Source organism: Phocoena sinus, chromosome 11 (assembly GCF_008692025.1).
Source record: "Phocoena sinus isolate mPhoSin1 chromosome 11, mPhoSin1.pri, whole genome shotgun sequence".
Classification (NCBI taxonomy): Eukaryota; Metazoa; Chordata; class Mammalia; order Artiodactyla; family Phocoenidae; genus Phocoena; species Phocoena sinus.
This window is the reverse complement of record NC_045773.1, coordinates 47885375-47907905: the sequence shown is the minus strand read 5'-3', so window position 1 is coordinate 47907905 and position 22531 is coordinate 47885375. Positions and strand designations below refer to the sequence as shown.

General features: G+C 54.0%; 2 protein-coding genes across 8 annotated transcripts in view; one reads left to right on the top strand and one right to left on the bottom strand.

Annotated features, from left to right (window-relative positions):
- Positions 1-84: 84 nt before the first annotated feature.
- Positions 85-22472, bottom strand: PLCD1 (phospholipase C delta 1). 4 transcript variants are annotated; one of them, XM_032647581.1, is made up of 16 exons: positions 22315-22472; positions 17362-17544; positions 14459-14623; positions 10838-11066; positions 4225-4354; positions 3892-4123; positions 3088-3289; positions 2788-2932; positions 2562-2711; positions 2313-2471; positions 1922-2081; positions 1610-1726; positions 1033-1211; positions 808-940; positions 582-731; positions 86-447 (listed from the first exon to the last, which is right to left on the bottom strand). In XM_032647581.1, the coding sequence occupies exons 1-16, from the start codon at positions 22346-22348 to the stop codon at positions 362-364; spliced, it is 2454 nt and encodes an 817-aa protein (XP_032503472.1). In that variant the 5' UTR covers positions 22349-22472; the 3' UTR covers positions 86-361. The 4 variants fall into 4 exon arrangements, with proteins under 4 accessions (XP_032503473.1, XP_032503472.1, XP_032503475.1 ...); XM_032647582.1 differs by lacking the exon at positions 17362-17544 and having other exon boundaries at positions 85-447; XM_032647584.1 differs by lacking the exon at positions 17362-17544 and having other exon boundaries at positions 14459-14615; positions 22315-22450.
- The window catches only part of DLEC1 (DLEC1 cilia and flagella associated protein), a 102282-nt gene continuing 97511 nt past the window's right edge, over positions 17761-22531 (top strand). The window contains exons 1-2 of one of the 4 annotated variants that reach the window (XM_032647580.1): positions 17761-18159; positions 18494-18560. The gene's annotated coding sequence lies outside the window, so the exon portion shown is untranslated. The remainder of the gene's footprint in view (positions 18160-18493; positions 18561-22531) is intronic. The other 3 variants (XM_032647578.1, XM_032647575.1, XM_032647577.1) reach the window with 3 other exon arrangements.

Below are 22531 nucleotides of genomic sequence, written 5' to 3'. Positions count from 1 at the left end.
GGGGCTCCAGTGCTCTGGGGCACGCAAACACGCACGCATGCTTTACAGGGATTTTTCTGGTGTCCAGGTAAAGAGACGACAGTACTTAGTCTTATGATTTTTATAAAAACCCTCAACCTAGGGCCCGGCTGGAGGATGGAGCGGGCTGCAGTGTCATTCCTAACGGAATTGAGGACAGCTCCAGGGACTGGGCCAGCTCCTGGGCTCCTGAGAGGCAGCAACACAGACAGTAGGTTGGAGCTGAGGGCAGTGCGGGGCTGCCAGCTCTGAGCGAGAGGTTGGGAGCAGCCCCTGTCCTGCCCCCCAGATGTGGACAGAGGGCCTGGTCCGCTCGGGGCAGCCCTCACCAGACTCCCCGAGCCTAGTCCTGGAGGCCCACCTTCACAAAGAGGGTGGCAGACGGGTGCTGGTCTCCGTTCTTGGACAGGAGGTGAATGTGGCGGTATCCTGGCAGGCGGATGGGCAGGGAGGGGCGCACAGCGGGAGTTCTGGTCACTTAGGGAGGATGATCTGAGGAGTAGCCAGCCCCTTCCCAAGAGATGCCTCCCCTCGAGTCGTCCCCTCCCTCCACAAACACTCACCCTGCTTGAGGCTGTTCAAGGGGATGGTGCTCTGGCCAATGAAGTCGTTCTTGGAGGAGGCATCGTAGTCCTCCACCACAAAGCGCACGAGGGCGAGCTCAGGCACAATCACCTCGAACTCAAACTCTGTGTCCCACCATGGGTTGAAACCTAGGGGTGCAGGCACCATGTCAACAGCATGGACACCAGCTCCAGAAGCCGGGCCCAGCCCAGGCCCAGCATGTACCGTTATTGGTGACCACAGCGGTCTGGTGGCTGGCCACGTCCTGGCTCACGCCATGGATCTCCACCGTCACCTTGGGGTCCACAATTGAATTCTTACTCTTGTTGACTTTTGGCAGCTGCTGCCCTGAGATGACCTGAGGAAAGGCGGGGGACAGTTAAGGGTTCAGGATGGTAGCCAGGGGGAAGGGAGGCCCATGGCACCTGTCCCTCCGGTGGCTGGCCATACCCTGACATTGAGCCGCTTCCGAGCCCACCAGGGCCCCTGAGCCAGGGCACGGGAGTTGAAGGCGGAGTTGGGGTCTCGCAGGAAGGCAGGCTTCAGCACATACCCACAGGCCCCATTGTCCTGGAATCGGCCCTGGTATACGTCCATCTCTGGCCCAGGTGTCTGGAAGTTCAGGGCCACTACAGGCAGGACGGAGCAGTCACAGGCTGTGGGCTGGCCTCAGGGGCCCCAGAGCCCAGCCTGCTTGGGGTACACTGAGGCCCAGAGTCACACGGTGAGGCAGAAGCAGGGTCCAGGATCACTCCAATGCCTACTGCCCTCCTGCCACCCTAACTGACCCACCACACCAACCTTGCATTCCATTTCTGGTGCCAGAATTCAAAGGACAAGTGTGCTAACAATGGGATTTCAGACGCTGTATTTGCTGGTGGGGGATATTTCCAGACTGAGATTACCAGCTCCTGAGCCCACAGATCCCTGCATCTGGCTCTGCCTGGGTCCCCAGAGGCTCCTGGCCCGTGGCCCTCCAGGCGGAAACCCTCACCCAGGCCTCCTCCAAGCCCCAGCCAGCCCGTACCGATCTGGCAGCCCCCATTCCACATCTCCACAGGGCTGTAGTTGGAGGAATCCGTTCTCCACCCGGCGGGGTAGATCCTGCTCAGGTGACTCACATTGTGGCGGACAAAGCTGTTTCCTGAGGGGGGTGTGGGCTCATCAGAAGCGGAGGCCTCCTGGTGAGTCCAAGCCCCTCCCTACCAGCTCTGTCTGGTAACAGCGTGGGGTGCCAGCTCTGGGCGACGTCCGGAGGGGTGGGAGCCAGTCCTGACCCTGGCCAGCTCAGGTGGTCAGACAGATGGACAGCACCCTGGGGGGACAGGGCCGGGCTCACCTGATTCTTGAAGTAGTCGGAGGGCGCGGTTCTCGGAGAAGGATGCCATCTCATAGAAAGCCTGCTCACGGGTGCCAGGACTGGGGAAGCCCAGAAAGTGGACGCTCTTGCAGTAAATGACCATATCTGAGAGCTCCTTTGCTAGTCTGAGCTTGTCTTCCTGGGGGCCATGGGGAGGCGCAAGTTAGATTCAGAGGTTGGGGCAGGTGGGCACTGAGAGAGCCAGAAACCCAGATACAGAGAGAACAGAGAGGGAGACAGAGAGAGGGAGCAGAGGGTCTGAGTGACAGCCACAGAGAACCCGGACAAGACAAACACCCCACAGTGTGATGGAGGGGGATGGTGGGGTAGGGCCCCCCTCCCCTCCTCGCTCCATAGCCCCCGCTCAAACCATGGACTTGTGCTGCACTTGGTTCCTCACTGCCTCATCCTCCATCTCAGCAGCCTCATCCTCGTCTGACACCACAGTGGCCTCAGGGCTGCCTTCCCCTCCGGGGAGGAAAAGCCCCCCAAGCTTCTTCCCCTTCAGCAAGATCTTCCCCTTCAGTTGCTAAGGGTGGAGTGGCAGCTGGTCAAGATGCGGCGGGCCGCCCGGCCAGTCCCCTGCCCTCTCGTCTGGGCACCCCACCCCATCGGGCACCTCAGGGGAAGGCAGGCTGCTGGTGACCCTGTCCAGTGGCCGATCCAACAGCATGGGGCCCAGGAGGGTGTGCAGGTGTTGCGCCATCACACGCTGCTGCTCCAGGCTGCAGTGGTTCTCCAGGGACAGGATGACGGGGTAGGGGGACACCTGGAGGCCCAAGGGCGGATTAGGAGGGGTGGGTGGGCCCGAGCATCCCCTTCCTCAGGCCCAGAAGCGCGCCCACCTTGAAGGCGTAGTCCCGGATGGCCCTGAGCACGTCGCAGAAGAGGATCTTGGAGGTGAAGGTGTAGCCGTGATAGATGACCGGTTCCTGGTTGGGTCCATCCCAGCAGTCGAGCTCCAGGCAGCGGCAGCCTTTGCACAGCGCCCTGCGAGTGGGACGGCGGCTAGGCCCCTCGGTCCCGGCCGGGCCCCGTCCAGGTCCCGCCCGGCCCCGCCCAGGTCCCGCCCGGCCCCGCCCCGCCCCATCACGACCAGGTCCCGCCCGGCCCCGCCCCATCATGCCCAGGTCTCCCGGCCCCACCGGATGTAGGCTTCGGTGCTGCTGGGCCCCGTGAGCTGGTCTTCCAGCAGGTAGGTGTTGTGAGAGGACGACACCAGGTAGTGACTGAGCGGCTGGCCCATGTCCTGGTAGACCCGCCGGTGCGCCCGGTTGAAGGCGCTGCCGTCGGCCGAGAGCAGGTACATGAGGAAGCCGTCCTTGGTCATCTGCCGCCGCGCCTTGGCTGGGAGGCGGGAGGCCGGCGCCCGTCAGAGCCCTAGGCTGGCGCCGCCGCTTTGGGGGGATGGGCCCCTTTCCCCCTCCCCCCACTCCCCAGGGGCCCCCTTCCCCCTCCCCCCACTCCCCCTGCCTCCGGTCCTGAGCTGGTCCTCGGTACCTCTTGGAAGCGGCTAAGCTCGAGTCTTTTGACCAGACCGTGACTGTCCCAGGGTGGGGCCCTGTCTCCTCCTCTGTCCCCCATGCTGTGAGGCCCCCCTGAGGGCAGGGCCTCACCTCCTCCTTCTCCAGGACTGGGCCCACATCTGACGTCTTAAAGCTTTGTGGCCAGCATGGGCACAAAGAGGGAGGTAGGAAAAGTGCCTGCTTTTCCAGCCTCCTCTCTCTCCATTTCCTGGGGGAGGGGTCCTCAAATCCCCTGAAGGAGGAACCAAGAGAGTGTGCCTGCCTCCTATCTGCTTTCCTGGGGCAGAGAAATACTGACCAGGGGCTCTGGGCCTGGCTGGCTGAGGCGCCCCCTTCCCTCCAGCTCCCTACTCTTGGGCTGCCGTCTCCCCAGGGGTCTCCCCACCCTGTGTGGCCCTGGGACTACAGGTCATAGGCCCTCACCCATCTCGCTGGGCTCGTAGCGCTCAATGAGGGAGAGGGCCAGTGCAGGCCCCGCCGCCTCCTCCCGCTGCTGGTGCTGCAAGAAGACCACTAACTGATCCACCGACAGGGTCTCCCCCGAGCCCGCAGCCTCCTTAAAGGTGAGGTCGATCTCCTTCCTCTGGGTCAATATCTTGTAGAAGGTCTCAATCTCCTCATCCTCCAGGGAGTTTGTCTGAGAGTGGTCACATTCCTGCAGAGCCAGGACATCAGGTGGGCAGGGTTCAGAGCAGGTCTCGGGCTGCAGTCAAGGACACACTGCCAGGCAGACCCAGCCCTCACATCCTGCCTCACCCTGAAGATCTTTCGGGCATAGCTGTCATCCACCTGGATGTTGAGCTCCTTCAGGAAGTTCTGCAGCTCCTTGAAGTTCATCTTGTTGTCCTTGTTTTTGTCAGCTTTTCGCAAGCAGGAATGAATCCAGCTGGGCAAGAAGTAAGGAAAGAGTCCAGGAGCCCTGGGACCCCCGAGGTCCCAGCCACAGCCATGATTCAAGCTCAGGGTCAACTCCTGGGCCCAGGTGGACTGAGGTCCCCTGTAGACACAGCTCCCCGCAGGCCTGACTTTTGGCATATCCTCATTTCAGAGGGAAGACCTGGTGGCCTCTTTGGAGGAAATGTGACATCCAGTGAAGGAGTCTTTTTCCTGTTTTCTGGCTTTGAACCCTTTCAAAATTTGAAAAACATTTCTTTTCTCACTCTAAAAGGGTTCATTACAGACAATTTAGAAAATGCAGAAAAGTAAATAAACAAAGTCCCCATAATCCTATCACCCAGGGGTAACTACTGTTAACATTTCAAGGTATGTCCTTTTCAGTATATAATTGTTACCCAATTATAGATATAGTATATACCTGTATAGCCTATAATTATACTATACACTATATAGTATATAGTGCTTTCTGACGAAAGCACTTGAGGCTTATTTAGTAGGAAACAGCAAATTTCAAGCCACTGATCAGAAGGTGGGGACATCACATGCAAAAACAAAGCCTGGATCATGGTGTCATGATTGGGGCACTTAGGCCTCCACTTCGCCATTCCCTCTATCTCTCCCATCAGAATTGACCTTGAGAACTAGAGAAGGAGGAGCTGCACACTACAGTCCACAGAAAACAGAGAGCTAACTATAGAACAAGACCATGGGAGCTCATGAGCACAATGAAAACATGATAGCAGGCTTCAGAAGAAATCACAAAAGAAACAACAACATAAATCATGCCGTATAAACTTTTTAAAATTCTGAGGATTAAATAAAGAAAAACTAAAGTCATCTATCTGACAGACTGGGGGAAGCATTTGCAGCAAAGCCTTTGAAGAATTAATTAAAAAGAAAACAGTATGATGACCCTAATAACTAAATGAGAAAGGGATATAAACTGACCTTTTGCAAACATTACTAGTAGTCAAAGTTATTAACAATTTGGAAATGAGATGCAATTTCTTAAACTAAAATTTAGCAACTTAAAAGTATATTACCTAGTGCAGGTAAGGGTGAGGTGAAATGGACACTCAAATCCATCACGTGGGCAAAAAGTAAATCAGTACAACCCTTAGGAAAGTGATAGAGGGATAGCTAAAGCTTTAACCTGTTACATCAGTTGACTCAGTAATTCCACTTCTAGGAATCCATTGGTAAGGAAATACTCCTAAATACTGAAAGGTTTTATGAACATAGTTCTTTGCAATGTTATTTACAGTGGTGAAGGAAATGAAATGTTTGACACTAAAAGAATGGATCACTAATTTATAGTCCATCCATTCAGTGGAATAGTACACAGTCATTAATAAAGCTGTTTATGGAGACTATACTAACACAGGGAAATAATTATGATATAATGTTACACAGAAAATGGATACAAATGTTATAATCTCCACTATTTTTAGCAAATGCATCATTAGGCAAAATGAAATGCAGCCAGAAAAGATTAAAGGGAGAACCCAAATAGCAGTTTCTGGAGGAGGTGGGTTTTCTGGGCCTTTAAAATTTTTTTGTTTGTTTGTTTGTTTTTTTGCGGTACGCGGGCCTCTCACTGTTGCGGCCTCTCCCGTTGCGGAGCACAGGCTCCGGACGTGCAGGCTCAGCGGCCATGGCTCACGGGCCCAGCCGCTCCGCGGCACGCGGGATCCTCCCGGACCGGGGCACGAACCCGTGTTCCCTGCATCGGCAGGCAGACTCTCAACCACTGCACCACCAGGGAAGCCCTGGGCCTTTAAAATTTTATTCTAACCTACCCATATTTTTAAACCTTTATTTATATATATGTATGTTTTATGTAAATATGTGTATTTACATAAAAAAAAATTATAGTAGAATTCCAGGTTAAAAAATCAAGTTCAGAGTGGTACACCCAGGCATGAGGTCCCAGTGCCAACTGCTCTTCAGCAGGCTGGGATGGCTTTATGATCTCAAGGTCTGGGCAGCAGAAGCCTGCAGAGGCCACGAGATTGTCCAAGTGCATGCCTGTGCAAAAGGAGTGACTATCGCAAAAGTGCCACAGAATTGGGCTTTTAAGAAAGCTCAGGGACTTCCCTGGTGGTCCAGTGGTTAAGACTCTGCACTTCCACTGCAGGGAGCACAGGTTCAATCCCTGGTTAGAACTAAAATCCCACATACCTCGAGGCATGGCCAAAAATAAAATAAATAACAATTAAAATTTAAAAAAGAAAGCTCAAAATCAGGCAGACATAGCCTTGAGAAAAGACACTTAAAAGTCTTTGAAATGCTGAAAAGTACACAGTAAAGGGAGCTAACAGGGTTCAAAATGTGTCCCCCAAAGGAGTTGGATATACATTGGCAATGAATAATCAGAAAATGTAATAAAATAATTCCATACAGTAGCATCAAAATGAATAAAAATACAAATTCTTTTAATACATAACTTATACTCTGAAAGCCACAAAACATTGTTGAAAGAAATTAAAGATCTAAATAAAGATACCCCATATTTGCTGATCAGAAAGAAGACTTGATATTGTTTAATGAGAAATACTCTCCAAACTGATCTACAGATTCAACACAATACCTATCACAGTCATGCTGGCTACTTTGCAGAAATTGACAACCCAATCCTCAAATTCATATGGAAATTCAAGGGACCCAGAACAGTCAAAACAATCTTGAAAACAAAAGAACAAATTTGGAAGACTCACACTTCACGATTTCAAAACTTCGTACAAAGTTACAGTAGCTAAAACGTTGTGATTCCGGTGCGAGAAGAGACATTTAGGTAAATGGAAGAGAATTGAGAGTCGTGAAGTAAACCCTCATATTTATGGCCAGTTGATTTTTTGAAGATGGTGTAAAGACGATTCAATGAAGAAAGAATAGTCTTTTCAACAAATGGTGCTGGAACAGCTGTATTTCTACATGCAAAAAAAAATGAAGTTGGATCCCTCACCACACCATACACAGAAACTAACTCAAAATGGATCAAAGACCTAAATGCAAGAGCTAAAACTATAAGAAGAAAATATATGAGTAAATGTTTGTGACTTTACGTTAGATGTGACATCAAAAAAAAACAAGCAACAAAAGCAAAAAGTAAATGAATTAGACTTCACTGAAACTAAAAACTTCTGTGCTTCAGAGAATACCACCAAAAAAAGAAAAGAACCCACAGAATGGGAGAAATTATTTGCAGAGCGTATATCTGCTAAGAATATTTTTTAAATATTAGAATATTTTTAAAATATTTAGAATATTAAAAAAAAACCTCTTACAACTCAATAATAAAAAAACAACTCAATTAAAAAATGGACCAGAGGGCTTCCCTGGTGGCGCAGTGGTTGAGAGTCTGCCTGCCGATGCAGGGGACACAGGTTCGTGCCCCGGTCCGGGAAGATCCCACATGCTGTGGAGCGGCTGGGCCCATGAGCCATGGCCGCTGACGCTGCGTGCCTGGAGCCTGTGCTCCACAACGGGAGAGGCCACAACAGTGAGAGGCCCGTGTACCGCCAAAAAAAAAAAAAAAATGGACCAGAGATCTGAATAAACATTTCTCCAGAGGAGATACACAAAAATTGACCATTAAAAAATGGTCAATATCATTAATCATTAGGGAAATGCAAATCAAAACCACAGTATTTAAAAACCACCTATTTAAAAAAGAAATAACAAGTGTTGGTAAGGACGTGGAGAAACTGGAACCCTTGTGCACTGTTGGTGGGGATGTAAAGTGGTACAGATGCTATAGGAAACAGTATAGTGGGTCCTCAAAAAAATTGAAAATAGAATTACCATATGATCTAACAATCTGACTTCTTGGTATATACCCCAAAGAATTGACAACAGAGCCTCAGAAAGATACTTGTACACCCCTGTTCATAGCAGCATTATTCATGATGGACAAAAAGTGGAAGCAACCTAAGTGTCCATTAATGGACAAATGAATAAACAAAGTGTGGTATATACATACAATGGAATATTGTTCAGCATTTAAAAGGATGGGAGTTCTAACATGTGACAACATGGATGAAACTTGAGGACATTATGCTAAGTGAAATAAGCTAGTGGCAAAATGACAAATACTGTATAAGTCCACTTATATGAGGAACTTAAGAGTAATCAAGTTCATAGGGACAGAAAGTACGACAGTGGTTGCCAGGGCCTGGGGGAGGGTGGAATGGGGAGTTGCTGTTTAATGGGTACAGAGTTTCAGTTTTACAAGATGAAAAGAGCTCTGGAAATGGTTGCACAACAATGTGAATGTACTTAACACAACTGTACACTTAAAAATGGTTAAGATAGTAAATTTCATGTTATGTGTATATTACCACAATTTAAAATTAAAATAAATAGATCCATAAGAAAAGAACTTTACAACAACAACTGGGCAAAGGATCTACTGAACAGCTGTTTCTCCAAAGAGATATGCAAATGGCCAATAACCACATGTAAAGATGCTCAACACCGTTAGCTATCAAGGAAATGCAAATCAAAACCACAGTGAAATGCCACTTCAAACCCACAAGGATGGCTATAATAATAAAAAAAAAAGGCAGATAATAGCAAGGGTTAGTGAAGATGTGAAAAATCAGAACTCTCAGACACTGCTGGTGGGAATGTAAATTTCCTCTTTGGAAAATAGTTTGGCATTTCCTCAAAAGGTTAAATATATAGTCACCACAAGACTCAGAAATTCTAGGTATATACTCGAGAAATGAGAACATATGTCCACACAAAAACTTATACACAAATGTTCACAGCAGCATTATTCAGAGAAGCAGAAACCCAAATGTCCATCAACTGCTGATTGGATAAGTAAAATGTGCAATGGCCACACAGTGGAATACTATTAGGCAAACAGAAGGCATGAAGTACAAACACAGGCTAAGACATGAATGAACGTTAAAAACATTACGCTAAGTGAAAGAAGCCAGTCACAAGAGACTGTGTGATTCCATTTATATAATAGGTCCAGAAAAGACACATATATAGAGACGGAAAGTAGATTAGTGGTTGTCTAGGGCTTGGGGGTTGTGGGGAAATGGAGACTGCTAAAGGGCATGGGATGTCTTTTGGGGGTGATGGTTGCATAACTCTGAATACACTAAAAAGATGGACTTGTACACTTTAAGTGGCTGAATTATATGGTATGTGAACTATATCTCAATAAAGCTGTCATTTAAAAAAAAAAAAAAAAGGAGCCGGTGCTGGTTCCACCCTAATCCTACATACCAGAAGGCTGATCACTTTGAACCATAGACTACTGTGTTGCTGTGCCCCTGGACTTTGAAGTGAATTTGTTTCAAGCCCGCAGGCTGGCCTGCACACCGGGACTGGGGGAACGTGATGACTCCCCAAAGAGTGGCACAGGATATGGGGGCAAGTGGGAGTGTATCATGGCCTCCCAAACTCCCAGAGGAAAAAAATGCCGTTAACTCTAGGAAACATTAAAATATCTGAGACTAGGTCTCCCACTGAAGCAGGCAGCTCCCCTCAGCCTCCCCACTCCATGCTGGTTACCTAGGGGGGATGAGGGACTTCAGGGGGCTGCACTGTTGTCTGGCCCTTGGGTCAGAGTAGACCAAAGAGGGCTCCAAGTACCCTCCCTGCTTCCTTTGTGTTCCCCCAAATTCATATGTTGAAGCCCTAACCCTCAATGGGATGTATTTGGAGATGGGGCCTTGAGAGACTTAGATGAGGTCATGAGTGGGGGCCTCATGATGGGATTAGTGCCCATAAAAGAAGAGACACCAGAGGGACTTCCCTGGTGGTGCAGTGGTTCAGAGTCCGCCTGCCAGTGCAGGGGACACGGGTTCGAGCCCTGGTCTGGGAAGAACCCACATGCCACGGAGCAACTAAGCCTGTGCGCCACAACTACTGAGCCTGCGCTCTAGAGCCCACAAGCCACAACTACTGAGCCCGTGTGCCACAACTACTGAAGCCCGCCTGCCACAACTACTGAAGCCTGTGCGCCTAGAGCCTGTGCTCTGCAATAAGATAAGCCACCACGATGAGAAGCCCGCGGACTGCAACAAAGAGTAGCCCCCACTCCCCACAACTAGAGAAAGCCCACGGGCAGCAACGAAGACTCAATGCAGCCAAAAATAAACAAACAAATAAATAAATTTATCTTTAAAAAAAGAAAAAAAGAAGAGACACCAGAGATCTTGTGCTCTCTCTCTCTCTCTCTCTCTGCCATGTGAAGACAGTGAGAAAGAAGGCAGCCATCTACAAGCCAGGAAGAGAGCTCCCACCAGAACCCGACCCTCTGGCACCCTGACCTTGGACTTCCAGCCTCCAGAACCGTGAGAAAATTAATTTCTGTTGTTTAAGCCACTCAGTCTATGGTATTTTGGTATGATGGCCCAAGCTGCGTGTCTTCCATACCCAGGTTGTCCTGGGGACGACCATAGCCAGTAACCACCCGCTGGGCCTGGACCCACTGCCACCAAAAGGATACTGCCGCAGCTTCTGCTGCTGGTCCATGGAGCCCGAGTGATGGACAATCTTGCGCAGGCCCTGCACCCAGTGCTGGGCTTCAGTGGGCGATGGGGCGATGAGGTCTAGAGTATTGCGCTGGTCCTTGAAGACGATGGAGAAGCAGCGGTCCTCAGGCACGTCGCGGGCAAACTTCTCCAGGCCCTCTGAGCGGTGCCCCATCCGCACCTCCTGAATGTCCTCGATGGAGACTGCAAGAAGGGGGTGGAGGTGGGCAGAGAGAGCCGTGAGGGGCAGGAAGATGGGCAGAGCGGGGGACAAAAAGAGGCTGAGGTGGAGAAGGAATGAGACACAGCTATAGCGTGCAGAGTGGAAACGCCCAGGCAGAGAGAGATTGACTTTAGGGCGGGAAGGGCACCTAGGGTCCCAGGCCTCCTGTTTCTGTGCTGGGAGGAAGCAGGGCCCCTGGGAGAGGAGTGGGGCAGGGCAGGGCTCTCAGACAGAGATAGAGAGAGACCATTCTGGAGCTTGGGGCCTGTGACGGAGAGGAGGCCACACACTCTCCTGTTGTGCTTGACTTTGGGCCCTTCGCCTCCCTCTCAGCCATGGGAGCCTCCAGGCCCCTCTCCGGACAGAGGGGGAAGTGCTTGTGTCAGGGGAGCGGCCAGGACCTTGCCCTGCATGTATCTGTGTGTCCTGATCTCAGGGAGCCCCTTGGCAGGAAGGGTGCTCCAGGATCCCAAGAGGTAGACTAGAGGGTGCCCCTGGGGGTCTGAGATGACATCATTCTGCCCTTGGGAACCAGGGACGGGGGCTGTCCTGTCACAGCCCAACCTTCCAAGCTTTAGGGAGCAGCAAGGCCCTGCTCATCTGCCTGAAACCCCAAGGTGCCCGCCCTGGCCTGGCTGGGAGGGGCTCATGCTGGGCCTCCCCGCATCAGGAGCCAGGCTCTGCCCCTGCCCCTGCCCCATCCCCATCCCCATCCTGAGCCATCCACGTCCATCTTTCCTGGGTCTAGACCAGCTCTGGCTGAGGGCCTGCCTGTTCTTCCCGGTGGTGGCCTCCTGGCCACCTGCAGGCCCCAGATGTGTGGCATGTGCCTGTCCGGGAAGCAGGCTCTGAGGTGTGAGACACGCGAACCCTGGGCCATGTGGGATGCAGGGGATATCCCTGCTGAATCGCTCTGCTCACAACCTCCCGTGTCTCTCTAGGTCCCACACCAGCTGTAGCTGCCCCAGGCTGGGAGTGGAAACAGGAAGCCTGGGCAGCGGAGGCCAGCTCCCGCACCGGCACCGGAGAGAGAATCCAGACGCCTTCCCTGCTGATGATAATCCTTATCTGCCTATGGGAACCAGAGCTGAGGGAGGCTAGTGGCTTCGGGATGGGGGCAACTTCAGGACCAGGAAGCAGAGGCAAAGAGAACTGGGGACTGCTCCCCTCCCCCATCTCCTGGCCTCAGTTTCCCCGGGGGGGGGGGGAGCACAGTGGAGGGCAGTCTCACTGCTCACTTAGAGGAGGGAAGCAGCCCGATGGGCATGCTCAGCCCAGACCTGTCTCTGGGTCTCTGACATGGAAAAAGCCCTCTTCCAGCCATGCTCCTCACCAGAGCACACCTGGTGCCCAACCCCCAACCTGTCGCCCCTGTGGCCCCTCCTGTCAGGGTGCAGGCCCCTCACTCACGGCCCTTCCTTGTTCTTGCCCCTGCACCTTTGCTCACACTGGGTCTCCTGCCCGGGAGGTTCCTCCTGCCCTTGTGCTCCCAGCTGTGCCGGTATGAGGTTCCCAGCTCACCAGCCCAGGTCTGGAAAGGCCCACATCTCCCACTCCTCAGTCTGCCCCCTGCCCACCCCCGCCAAGTGCTTGGCTCACACTGGGAACCATGCACGTGTACTGGCTGGGGGGTGGGCTCCCAGGAGTCCCCAGGGCTCAGACAGTATGATGCCCCATTCCCACGGTGCTGCCAACCACCAGCATCTAACAGGAAACCCCATATCAGGGCAGAGGCCTGTGAAGGAACCTGGCTGGAGCCACAGACAGAGGCAAGGGCCAGGTCACTCTTGTGTTACGTGGCCAACAGGCACACAGGGTAGTTTCCTGAGAGCGCTTCAGGCTCCATCCCCTCCCACCCTGCCCTGCCCTGCTCAGACCTCCCATGGCCCACTGCCCCCAGGACCCAGCCGGGCTCTCCGCATCCGACCCTGCTCCTGTCCTGCCTCCCCTCTGACCTGCCACAGGCAACACCTTCTCAGGTTTCTGTCCAGTGTCCTGGGGCCTGGCAGACCCTTCCTGAGACACCCTCAGTGGGCTGCCACTCCCTTTTCTCCTGCCCCCTTCCCACCTGGGCCCTGTCACCTGTGTCTGGTCTCACTCCCCAGAGACCTGCCAGTGGGCTGATCCTGCCTGCCCCATCTCTACAGCCGAGGGCAGGTGAATGGGTGAGGGATTTCCAGGGACTTGGACTGTGTGAGAAATCCAGCCGCAGTGATCCTTCTGTACCCCCAGCCACATGTGGTTGTTTAGATATAAATTAGTTAAAGTTCTGTAAAATTAAGAATTTGTGGGATTTCCCTGGCGGTCCAGTGGATAAGACTCCACACTTCCAAAGCAGGGGGCTCAGGCTCAATCCCTGGTCAGGGAACTAAGATTTCACTTGCCGTGCAGTGGCACAGCCAAAAAAAAAAGAATTCATTTCCTCAGTCACACTAGCCACAGTTCAAGTGCTCAATGGCCACAGGTGGCTAGTAGCTGACATATTGGACAGCACAGATACAGGACATTCCCATTATCATAGAAAGTTCTTTTGGATAGCTTTGGTCTAGAATTTTCCCACCAAGTAAAGGTGTAGAGGGAACCTCTCATTTTACAAAATTTTTAGGGCATTCTGTGTAAAAGGGCAGCAGCAGTTGGCAGAACTTTCTTCCTAAGACCTTGCAGGAGGCACTCTCCATCTGCAGACCTGAGCTTTGGCTTCTTGGACCTTTTCTAAAGCTTCCAGAAAGCCCTCGGGTCCACAACCCCAAGGGAGCTGCCCAGCCAAGGCCTCTCTGTGCAAGTCCCAGCCCTGCTCCACCCCAGGCTCTCTTTCTGGTCCCAGCCCAGGGAGGAGCTGCCTCCCGCAGCCCCACCTCACATCCTGGCCACTGCTACCTGGAAGGGCCTTATCTACCCCTGGACTTTGGGCCTCACCACACCTGGGCCCTAGTCCTCCCTCCTTCCTTCCTTCCCACAAATGTCCGGGTGGTTACCTGGGAATTCAGGCAACACTGTCTAGCTCCCTCCCTACTTGGGAGCTTGGCTTTCCCCATCTGTGGTCATGGCTATGGAGTCCCACCCCCAAAAGGCTTGAGCATCTCCACCTGTGGTCCTTGGTCCATGACTGCCCTCTCTAGCCCAGGCTAGGCCTCAGTTTCCCTATCAGTGATTTAACTGGCTCCTCTCCCCAACCCTGGCCAGGCTGTTTCCCCATATCTGGTCCTGTTTGCATGACCAACCTCTGCCCCACCAGGCCAGGCCTCAGTTTTCCTACCTTTGGTCCTGGTCCACAACTGACCTCCAGCCCCACCCCACCCTGACCAGTGTCAGTTTCCCCAGCCAAGCGCAGGTGCAGCACCCTGCCCCTCCCCCTGCAGCCCAGGGCACTCACACAGCTGGGACTCTGGGGTCCGCATGACCTTGCGGGACTCCTGCCAGACGGTCTTGCAGTCCTCCTGCAGCTTGTAGAAGCGTTCTCTCCGCCATGAGTTGGACTTCACCTTCAAGAGTTGGCTGCCCTTCAGCAGTGCCTGTAGGTCCTTGTCATCCTGTAGACCTAGGGAGCAGAGCTGGTAAGATGCTACCTCCTCTAGGGTCCCTGCTGCCCCAGGCCCCATGCTGGCCATGCCCACCACTGGACCCTCTCAGCCCATTTTTCACCAGTCTCATCCTCAGCTCTCTGTTCACTTCTCCCTCCGTCACCCTTGTTCCAACCTGATTCTGGAGCCCTGCCTTCTCCAGGAAGGCATCTGTGTTGCCAGCTGAGGCCACGTAAACCTTTGGACACCCACCCACTCAAGGCCACACTTTATACACTATGACCTGCCACCCACAGCTGAATGGACAAAGAGAGGGCAGCTAATTCAAGAACACCTGGTTCCTGGGTGACCAGACCCCTAGAAATGGCCTGGCTCTGAAAGACTTAGTGGGCTTCTCCTAGGGGTCAGAGTGATCTGAAGGAAGCTGGGACCAAAAGACCACCCTAGCCTATCACCCTGGCCACATGGAGTCCAGCAGCCAGCTCTATTCAGAGCCGATGGACTACCTCACCTCACTTCTGGCCCCAAAACAAAAACTCTGTGGCTTTTCAGCAATCTTTACCCTTCTGCTCCAGCAGAGTGGTGGCATCAGGGACCGTGTGAGTCCAGTCTGAGGGGCCCGTGCCTAGGCCTATAGGCTTTTCCTTTCTGAACCCAGATCCCCAGCCCCTGATGGGCTCTCCCAGTTTATCCATGACCCCACTCCCTATGCCCCAGCCAGCCTGCTCCACACACACTCAGGACCTACAGAATCTTCTGGACCACTTCCCCGGGCCTCAGCCACCCACCCCCTTACCCTCCCCAATCTCCTGCTTCCAGTGGAGACACAGCCACGTGCTAACAGCCCCCCCACACCCATGGCTTCAGGAAACCTTCCCTCTCTGTGCCTCTGTTCCCCCAACAACACTGGGTAGGGAGGTGTCTCAAGACCTCCTCAGAGGTGACAGTCTGATGTGACCTTCCCCCACCTTGGTCCCAGCTCTCTCCATCCCCTGCCTTAGTGTCAGCAGTTTCCCTCCAGCCCCAGGGGAGGCCCTCTGAGGGAGGAGGGGGCTCCTGTAGGATGTCCTCCACTGGTGGCTGTGTCTGTGGGGCTCCAGACAGGGGCTGGGAAGGGTAGTTCCCAGCCGCCGGAGGAGGGAGCAGCCTCAGCCTCAGCTCAGCTGGGGGATTCCACTGTCCTTTCCGAGGCTGAGGTCAGCTGGCGGGGGGTCATCTCCTTACCCTCTGGCTTCTGGCTGTACCGCCCCTCCCCGGCTAGGGCATTACCACAAGCCACTGCACATGGCACAGATGGGGGGAGGGGTGGCGCACAGGGGCGGAAGGTGAGCCCCACCCTCCGGTTCTGGAAAAGGCTGTGAGCAGATGACATGTTCATCCTGTCCTGGAGCCAGACTACGCCCCTGTCTGCGGTCAGGCAGAGATAAGTCCCCTGGTTGCCGACATGGCTTCCGGAACACAGACCTCGGTCCCAAGGCGGGTCTTGATATTAGTGGCCCTCCAGGCCGCTGGGCGACCTAAGCAAACACCTCCATCTCTGAGCCTCATTTGAGGCCCTTTTGTTTCTGAGGCCTCTGGGCTGCCCGCCCCCCCTCCCTTGCTCCCTTAGCACCCAGAAGGTCTATGGGCCCTTCACTCAGCCCCACTCACTCAGCTGAAGCACCTTCTCCTCCTGTGGGAGGGTGGTGCTGAGGGGCCTCTGAGCTCAGGGGCCCCTGGCTTGACCTTGCAGCCTCACCAACCTGCCCAGGCTAGTGGCACCTATGGGGAGTGCAGAGGGGCTACAGTGCTAATAGGAGGCTGGCGGTGGGGGCGGTGCCAGGACCCCTGCCCATGTACCTAGGGTGAGGCCTAATGGAAACAAACTGAGTCTGGGACTCACAGCAATACACAGCTACACAGATATAGCCACACACATACACAGCCACACACACCACACCACCGTACTCATCACGTACTGCCATACACAACCGGGAAGAGACAATGGGCCACACACGGTGACACATATTATTATGGAGTCACACACAACGTACAGTGCCAGAACATCATCGTCGTCATAATAATAGCAGTCACCATAATAATAATAATAGTTCATGTTTGAATAAGATCCTGTTCTTAGCACATGTATTTAATCCCTCGAACAACCCTGTGAGGAAGGCACTATCATTGTTCCCATTTTACAGATGATGAAACTGAGGCTCAAGGAAGTTACATAGTAGAGTCGGGACTCAGAAGCTTGCCCACAGGGCCAATGCTAGAAAACATTACCTTATACAGCCACCTCTCAGGGGCATGCTGCCACAAAGAGTAACAGCAGAAAACCCACAGAACACACACACCATAACAGAGAAGACAGAATCACTCAGTCACCTGGATCACCCACAGTCACACATGGTACGCAGCATCACCCTGGATCGCACACTGTCACACTGGTGCCACTTGGTTACACAGCATTGCATATCATCATTGCTGCACAGTGGCCCCCACTACCATACAAGTGACAGAATCACCACTAGGTTTGTAAACAGGATGGTTTGGGGGTGGCAAGGTGCAGGGTAACCAATCCCCACCCCCAGTACTCACTCCACATGCCATGCCCGCAAACACAGCCCCACCGTGGGTCACACACTCACAGAACTATACAGGTCCAGTCCCCGAGATCAGGAACATACAGTCTGAGTCCTGTCCCAGCTGTCTTCCCAGCCTCCGCAGATCTCGGGGCGGGGCGGGGTGGGGGGCGCCCTGCATCCCTTACCCAGCCTCTGCTCATTGAGACCTGCCACCTCGAGGCTCTGCTCCTGCAGGTAGAGCTCTCTGGAGCGGCTCTGGCTCCAGCTTCGGCGCCTGACCCCCAGGCACTGCATGACGTTCCGAAGTGCCCCCGCCGCCATTTGAGCCTGGCCCGGGACAGTGTGGCGTCCAGAAGGCAGCCCTGGCCCTAGGAGCGGAACGGCCTCCTTAAGAGTGGAGCAGGGGCGGAGACCTGGGGTGGATGGGCGGGGCTAGAACCCGTGGGGGCGGGGCAGTGAAGGGTCGGGCCGTGGCTCTAGAGGCGGGGCGATACAGAAATCTGTGCTGAAGGGGCGGGGCCATACCCTAGGAGGCAGGGACAGTTCCAGAGGGGCAGGACCGATGCCCCCAGGAGGTGCGGCGAGAGCGGAATCAAGGCGGGGAGAGGAGGAGGAGGAACCGGGGCCGGGAGGTGAAGTGGGACAAATCCATAACTCGGGAAGATCAGTGGTGAAAGTCAGAGCCCAGAAAGCGGATTAGGGTGGAGCCAGAGCCAAAGAGGTGGGGAGCGGGAGGAGCCGAGTCTGCGAGGCGACGTGGGGCAGAGGTAGCCAGCAAGACGGCCGGGGGCGGAGCCAGGGCCCAGGGGACAAACCGGGGGAGGGTCCCTCACTGTAAAGGCCTTTTGTTTTCCGGCAGGGAGGGCCGGAACCTCGACTGTGGAGGCAGTCCTACCAGGGGGCGGAGCCTGAGCCGCGAATTCTAAACACTCAGCTGGAGGCCTGGCAGAGGACTGGAGGGCTGGGCAAGAGTGAGCCGGGAGGTAAGCCCGGCCGGGAGGTAAGCCCGGCCGGGCGGCAGTCTGGGCTGCAGAGTCTAGCGGACAACCGGGTGGGGCGGGATAGGAAGCAGCCGGGGATGGAGCCCGGGCCGGACAGTGGAACCCGCCAAATATTTTACTTCAGTTCCTCAACGAATCCATTGTGACTCAACGGGCTGTTGCCTCACATGTAAACCTCAGGGAGGCCTGTTTCCTTCTCTGAGAGTTCCGCTACCTGAGTGGGATAATCTCCAAGGCTCCAAATGCGAATGGAATTCTTGAAAAAATGCTGGTCTTAAAAATGAGTCCATTAACACAGGCTTGCTTTGATAAATAGGTGAGGAGGACTCCAACTCCATATGAAACTGTGCTGCCAGTGTGCTCGGAACAGTGGGCCCTTTCATGTAAGTTACGTCTTGCTTTTCATTCACCCAGCAATTATTTATGGAGCCCCTACTGTGTGCCAAGGTCAGGACACCACCCAGAGGCCTGACTCACTCCTCTCTTTTACTCCCCACCTCTGAATAGTTCCTTCACCCGCCTCACCGCAGCTCCAGTCACCAGCATTGACAGTGAGTCACTGGCAAAGCCAGTTATTAGCACAGACAAGCACAGCAATAATAACAAACTGAAGTGCAGAGCAACTTGCCTAAGGTCACACCTCGGAGAAAAATAAATCATGAGAATGTGTGTTAATGTAGATGAGCTGGAATATGGGCACAGAAATATTGTTCTTCATTTGGAGCTGAGGGAGCTGATTGTAAGGGGAACCTCTGTTTTAGAGAAACCACGTGATGGTTTAATGGTTTAATCAGAGGGCCAAGGACTCCCCGAGGACCTATGGATAGAATCACATCTCAATACAATTTGCTTCCTTTGAATTCTTATGTATTTTATTTTATGTATTTTATTTTATGCATTTAAAAACATGATCCTGAGAAGGGGTCCACAGGCTTCACCTAACTGCCAAAGTGGTCCAGGGCACAAAAAAGTTAAGATCAGTGTGGATCAGTGTGTGTCTGTGTTGTGTGGGCATGGAATCCCAGGGACAGACAGCTTTGAAACATAATTGAGGAGGGTAGGGGTCTGGCTACCCCAAATTGCTATGATGGATCTGGAACCGTTATCTCTTGGGGGTACTGGCTTCTTTGCCAACCTAGAATTCCTTTGCCCACTAGTGCTTTATCCTCACAACATCCCCTATCAGTAGGAATTGCTTTCCCGTGGATGAGAAAACAGGCCCAGACAGGCAAAGGGACTTGCTCAGGGTCACAATGTAAGTAGAGGCAAAGCTAGGACTGGAACCCAGGTCTAGGACTGCAGCCCAGGTCTCCTGGGACCAAGATGAGGCCCCTCTTACACCCTACCTTGCACTTTTACTAATGCCAGGTTTTACAGTGGGGCGGGAGGGATTCAGTGTTTGAATAGTTAGTGTAGGTGGAGGTGGATGTGTTCAGTGAGGGGAGAGCTTTGGGCAGTTAGGTCTTTTTGGGTACATCTGGGGACCTGCTGGAGAAGCCAGTGCAGGCCTGGCTAGAATGGAGCAAGCAAAGGAAGTAGGGTAGGGAAGGAGGCCAGGGGACTACAGCGTCAGTCTGAGGGCTTCAGAAGCACCAGAAGGAGCCCCTGATTCTTCTTTTTTTTTTTTTTTTTGGCCTCACTGCATGGCTTGCAGGATCTGAGTTCCCCGACTAGGACTCAAACCCCGGCCCCTGGCAGTGGAAGCATGGAGTCTTAACCACTGGACCGACAGGGAATTCCCCAGGAGCCCTTTGATTCTTAAGGGTTCTGGTCACTTTTTTCCTGGTTAGGGACTACCTTATTCCCCCTCATCTCACAAAGTACTCACATGATGTGGTCACTGGGGGGGTGGGCCTCCTTTAGGAACATTGTACCTGCTGGTACTAGGCACTGTTCTCATTATTGCCTTGTATGTGTTAGCTCATTCAATCCTTACTGCAATCCATGAGGGAGGTAGTGTTCTTATCCCCCATTTTACAGATGAGAAAACTGAGGCACCAAGAAGTCAAGGGATTTGTCTAAGATGAAAAAGCTAAGACTTGAACCCAGGTAGTCTACTTCCATAATCCATGTCTGTATACTACATACAGACATGCATGCATCTGGGGCGAGGACAGAAGGGACATCTCTTATCTAGGTGGCCCCCATACCCCCCCAGGCCAATGGAGGGAGCCTTTCTGCAGCAGACCCCCAACTGCCCAAGCCAGAAAGTGTGTCCAGTGCTAGAGGACCCAAAATATGAAAGAGATGCAGACTCTCCAGTGGAAGTGTAAACAACCTGGAACAGCACAGGGCACAGTGACTACACCCTTCCACCACCAATTCTCCTTGACAGATTCTTGCTTGCCGATATGGTTTGCAGGGGGAACAAAAGGCAGTTAAGGGACGTAATTTTGGGTGATGAGCTAGAAGCAGCAGGGCCTTCAGGGAGACAGCTTGGGATCGCACTGTTCTTGCCAGCTCCGCAGGAAGAGCTGGACTGTCAGGCACTTGGGAGGCAGGTCTCAAACACAATGGACCAGGGCTGCCAAGCCCATGCCACAAAACTGGGAGGTGCTGAATGAGCCTCCACGTGGCTTCCTCTCCAGGGAAGATACCAGGGCTGCCCAGGGACAGAGACCGGACAAAGGCACAGATGCCTGAGGATGCAGCCCATTCTAACATGAGCTGAGTCTACAGCTGTAGCCAGAGGCGATCAGAGGGCTTGTAGGAGGCCCGAATATGAAGCTGGCACAGAAGAGGTGGCAGTCTGCAGGGTACACAGCACTAGCTAAGGGATGATGAGAGAGAAAGCAGAGATCTCTACTGTGATCCTCTGAGCTGCCCAGCCGCCCTTCCTGCCAGGGTGGCAGGAGCACTGAGACACCTCTGTCCTGAGAGGAGAAGAGGGAGCCCTGGAAAGGGCAGGGATCCCATGACCCTGAAAGAGTTTGCCTTGAGGCTACTGGTGTGAGGGTAACAGCTCTGGGCACTGAGCAAGGTGTCTCTGGGCCATGGGGACCAGATCTGGGCCAACCAGGAAAATGAGACAGACTGGGCACTGGCTGAAAGGAACGCCTCCGAGTGTCCCTGAATTCCAGAGGGTCTCTAGTGGACAGCTGGAGGGCTCTGCCTTTCTCTTTCCCTTCTGTTATATCCATGAATGGTTTAGGTGGATAGGTGGTGGGCACTAAAGGACTCCAGAGGTACTAGAAAACAGAGGGAGATCGGGTTAAGCAGTGATTGGTGCAAGAGAGGCAGGGTTTGCTGAGCTGGCAGATGACCTGGGGCGCAGGAGGGCAAAGCACGCTAAAAGTGGGTGAGTCCCCAGGCTGGAGCAAAGAGATTCCAGGTCCAGGTTGGGGGCCCCGTGCAGCTAGGAGACCTCCAGTCCCTGCAGTCCAGAGCCCGCGGCTGCCCTCTCTCCTGGAGAGACAGCTATAGGGCAAGGAGCTGGCCCAGACTGTTTCCCGGTCCATCGGAGAAGACAGAGCTCGGCTGGACAAAGGGGGGTAGCAGCAGGCAGTTAGAGCTGAGACTCAGGCCTGTCCGGCCAGGAGGGTGCGCAGATGGGGGCGATCGGGCTGCCCCTCCCAGTCCGGGCGTCGTTGACTAGGATTTCTGCGCTGGGCAGTTACTGCGGCGCGGCCCGACCTCACCTCGCACACCTCCTCGCCCCAGCCTTCCCACCCCGCCACACCTACGCTGCCTGACGCGGTCCAGGCACGCCTGGGCTTTGGGGAGCCTCTCTGGGCGGCCCGGACTGGGCGAAGATAACTCAGTTGTTCGTGGATGCTGGTTCCTTTCCTCCTCGGTCCCTCCGAGCGCGCCGGACCCTGGAGCCCACCCTTCCGTGACTAGGATAGGGAGAGGGGGAGTCCCCGAGGCGGAAGGGCCGGGGCTCGTCTTTAGGGAAATCTTCAGACTCGCACCCTTCTCCCCACCGGCCGGGTCTGGGGAACAAGCCTGGAAACGCCCAGGGTTGCGCCCGGCAGTCCCGGGTGGAGATTTCCTCCGTGCGACAAAAGGGACGAGGGGCGGGCCCGGGGCGGGGCGGAGGGCGGCCGAGGAACCGGGGGTCCCCCATCCTGGACCGGGAACGGCTTTCCTCGAGGTCGGCCCAGGCGGGGTGCCCCCGCGAGCCGGCCGAGTACTCACCGTGCAGGGTCAGGAAGTCCTGGCCCGAGTCCATGCCCGACGGACGGCGCGGCGGGAGAGGGGCGCCGCGGGACACTCGTCCGCAGCGACAGCGCGGGCGGCCTCGGGTCCGAGAGGAGTGCAGAGGAGGGCCCCGAATGGACTGCGGAGGGAGGACACCGGAGATGCTCCCGGGACTCCGCTCCGCCCCCCGCCCGCCCGCGCCCCCGCCCCCGCC

What these genes read in the sequence shown, in the direction of transcription:
- PLCD1 (XM_032647581.1), bottom strand. Translation starts at nt 22,348, where the DNA reads ATGGACTCGGGCCAGGACTTCCTGACCCTGCACG. An exon ending in CCGACTACTTCAAGAATCAG is followed by an intron (nt 1,727 to 1,921) that starts GTGAGCCCGGCC and finishes CACCCCCCTCAG; the next exon opens with GAAACAGCTTTGTCCGCCAC. An exon ending in CTTGAACAGCCTCAAGCAGG is followed by an intron (nt 448 to 581) that starts GTGAGTGTTTGT and finishes TCCGCCTGCCAG; the next exon opens with GATACCGCCACATTCACCTC.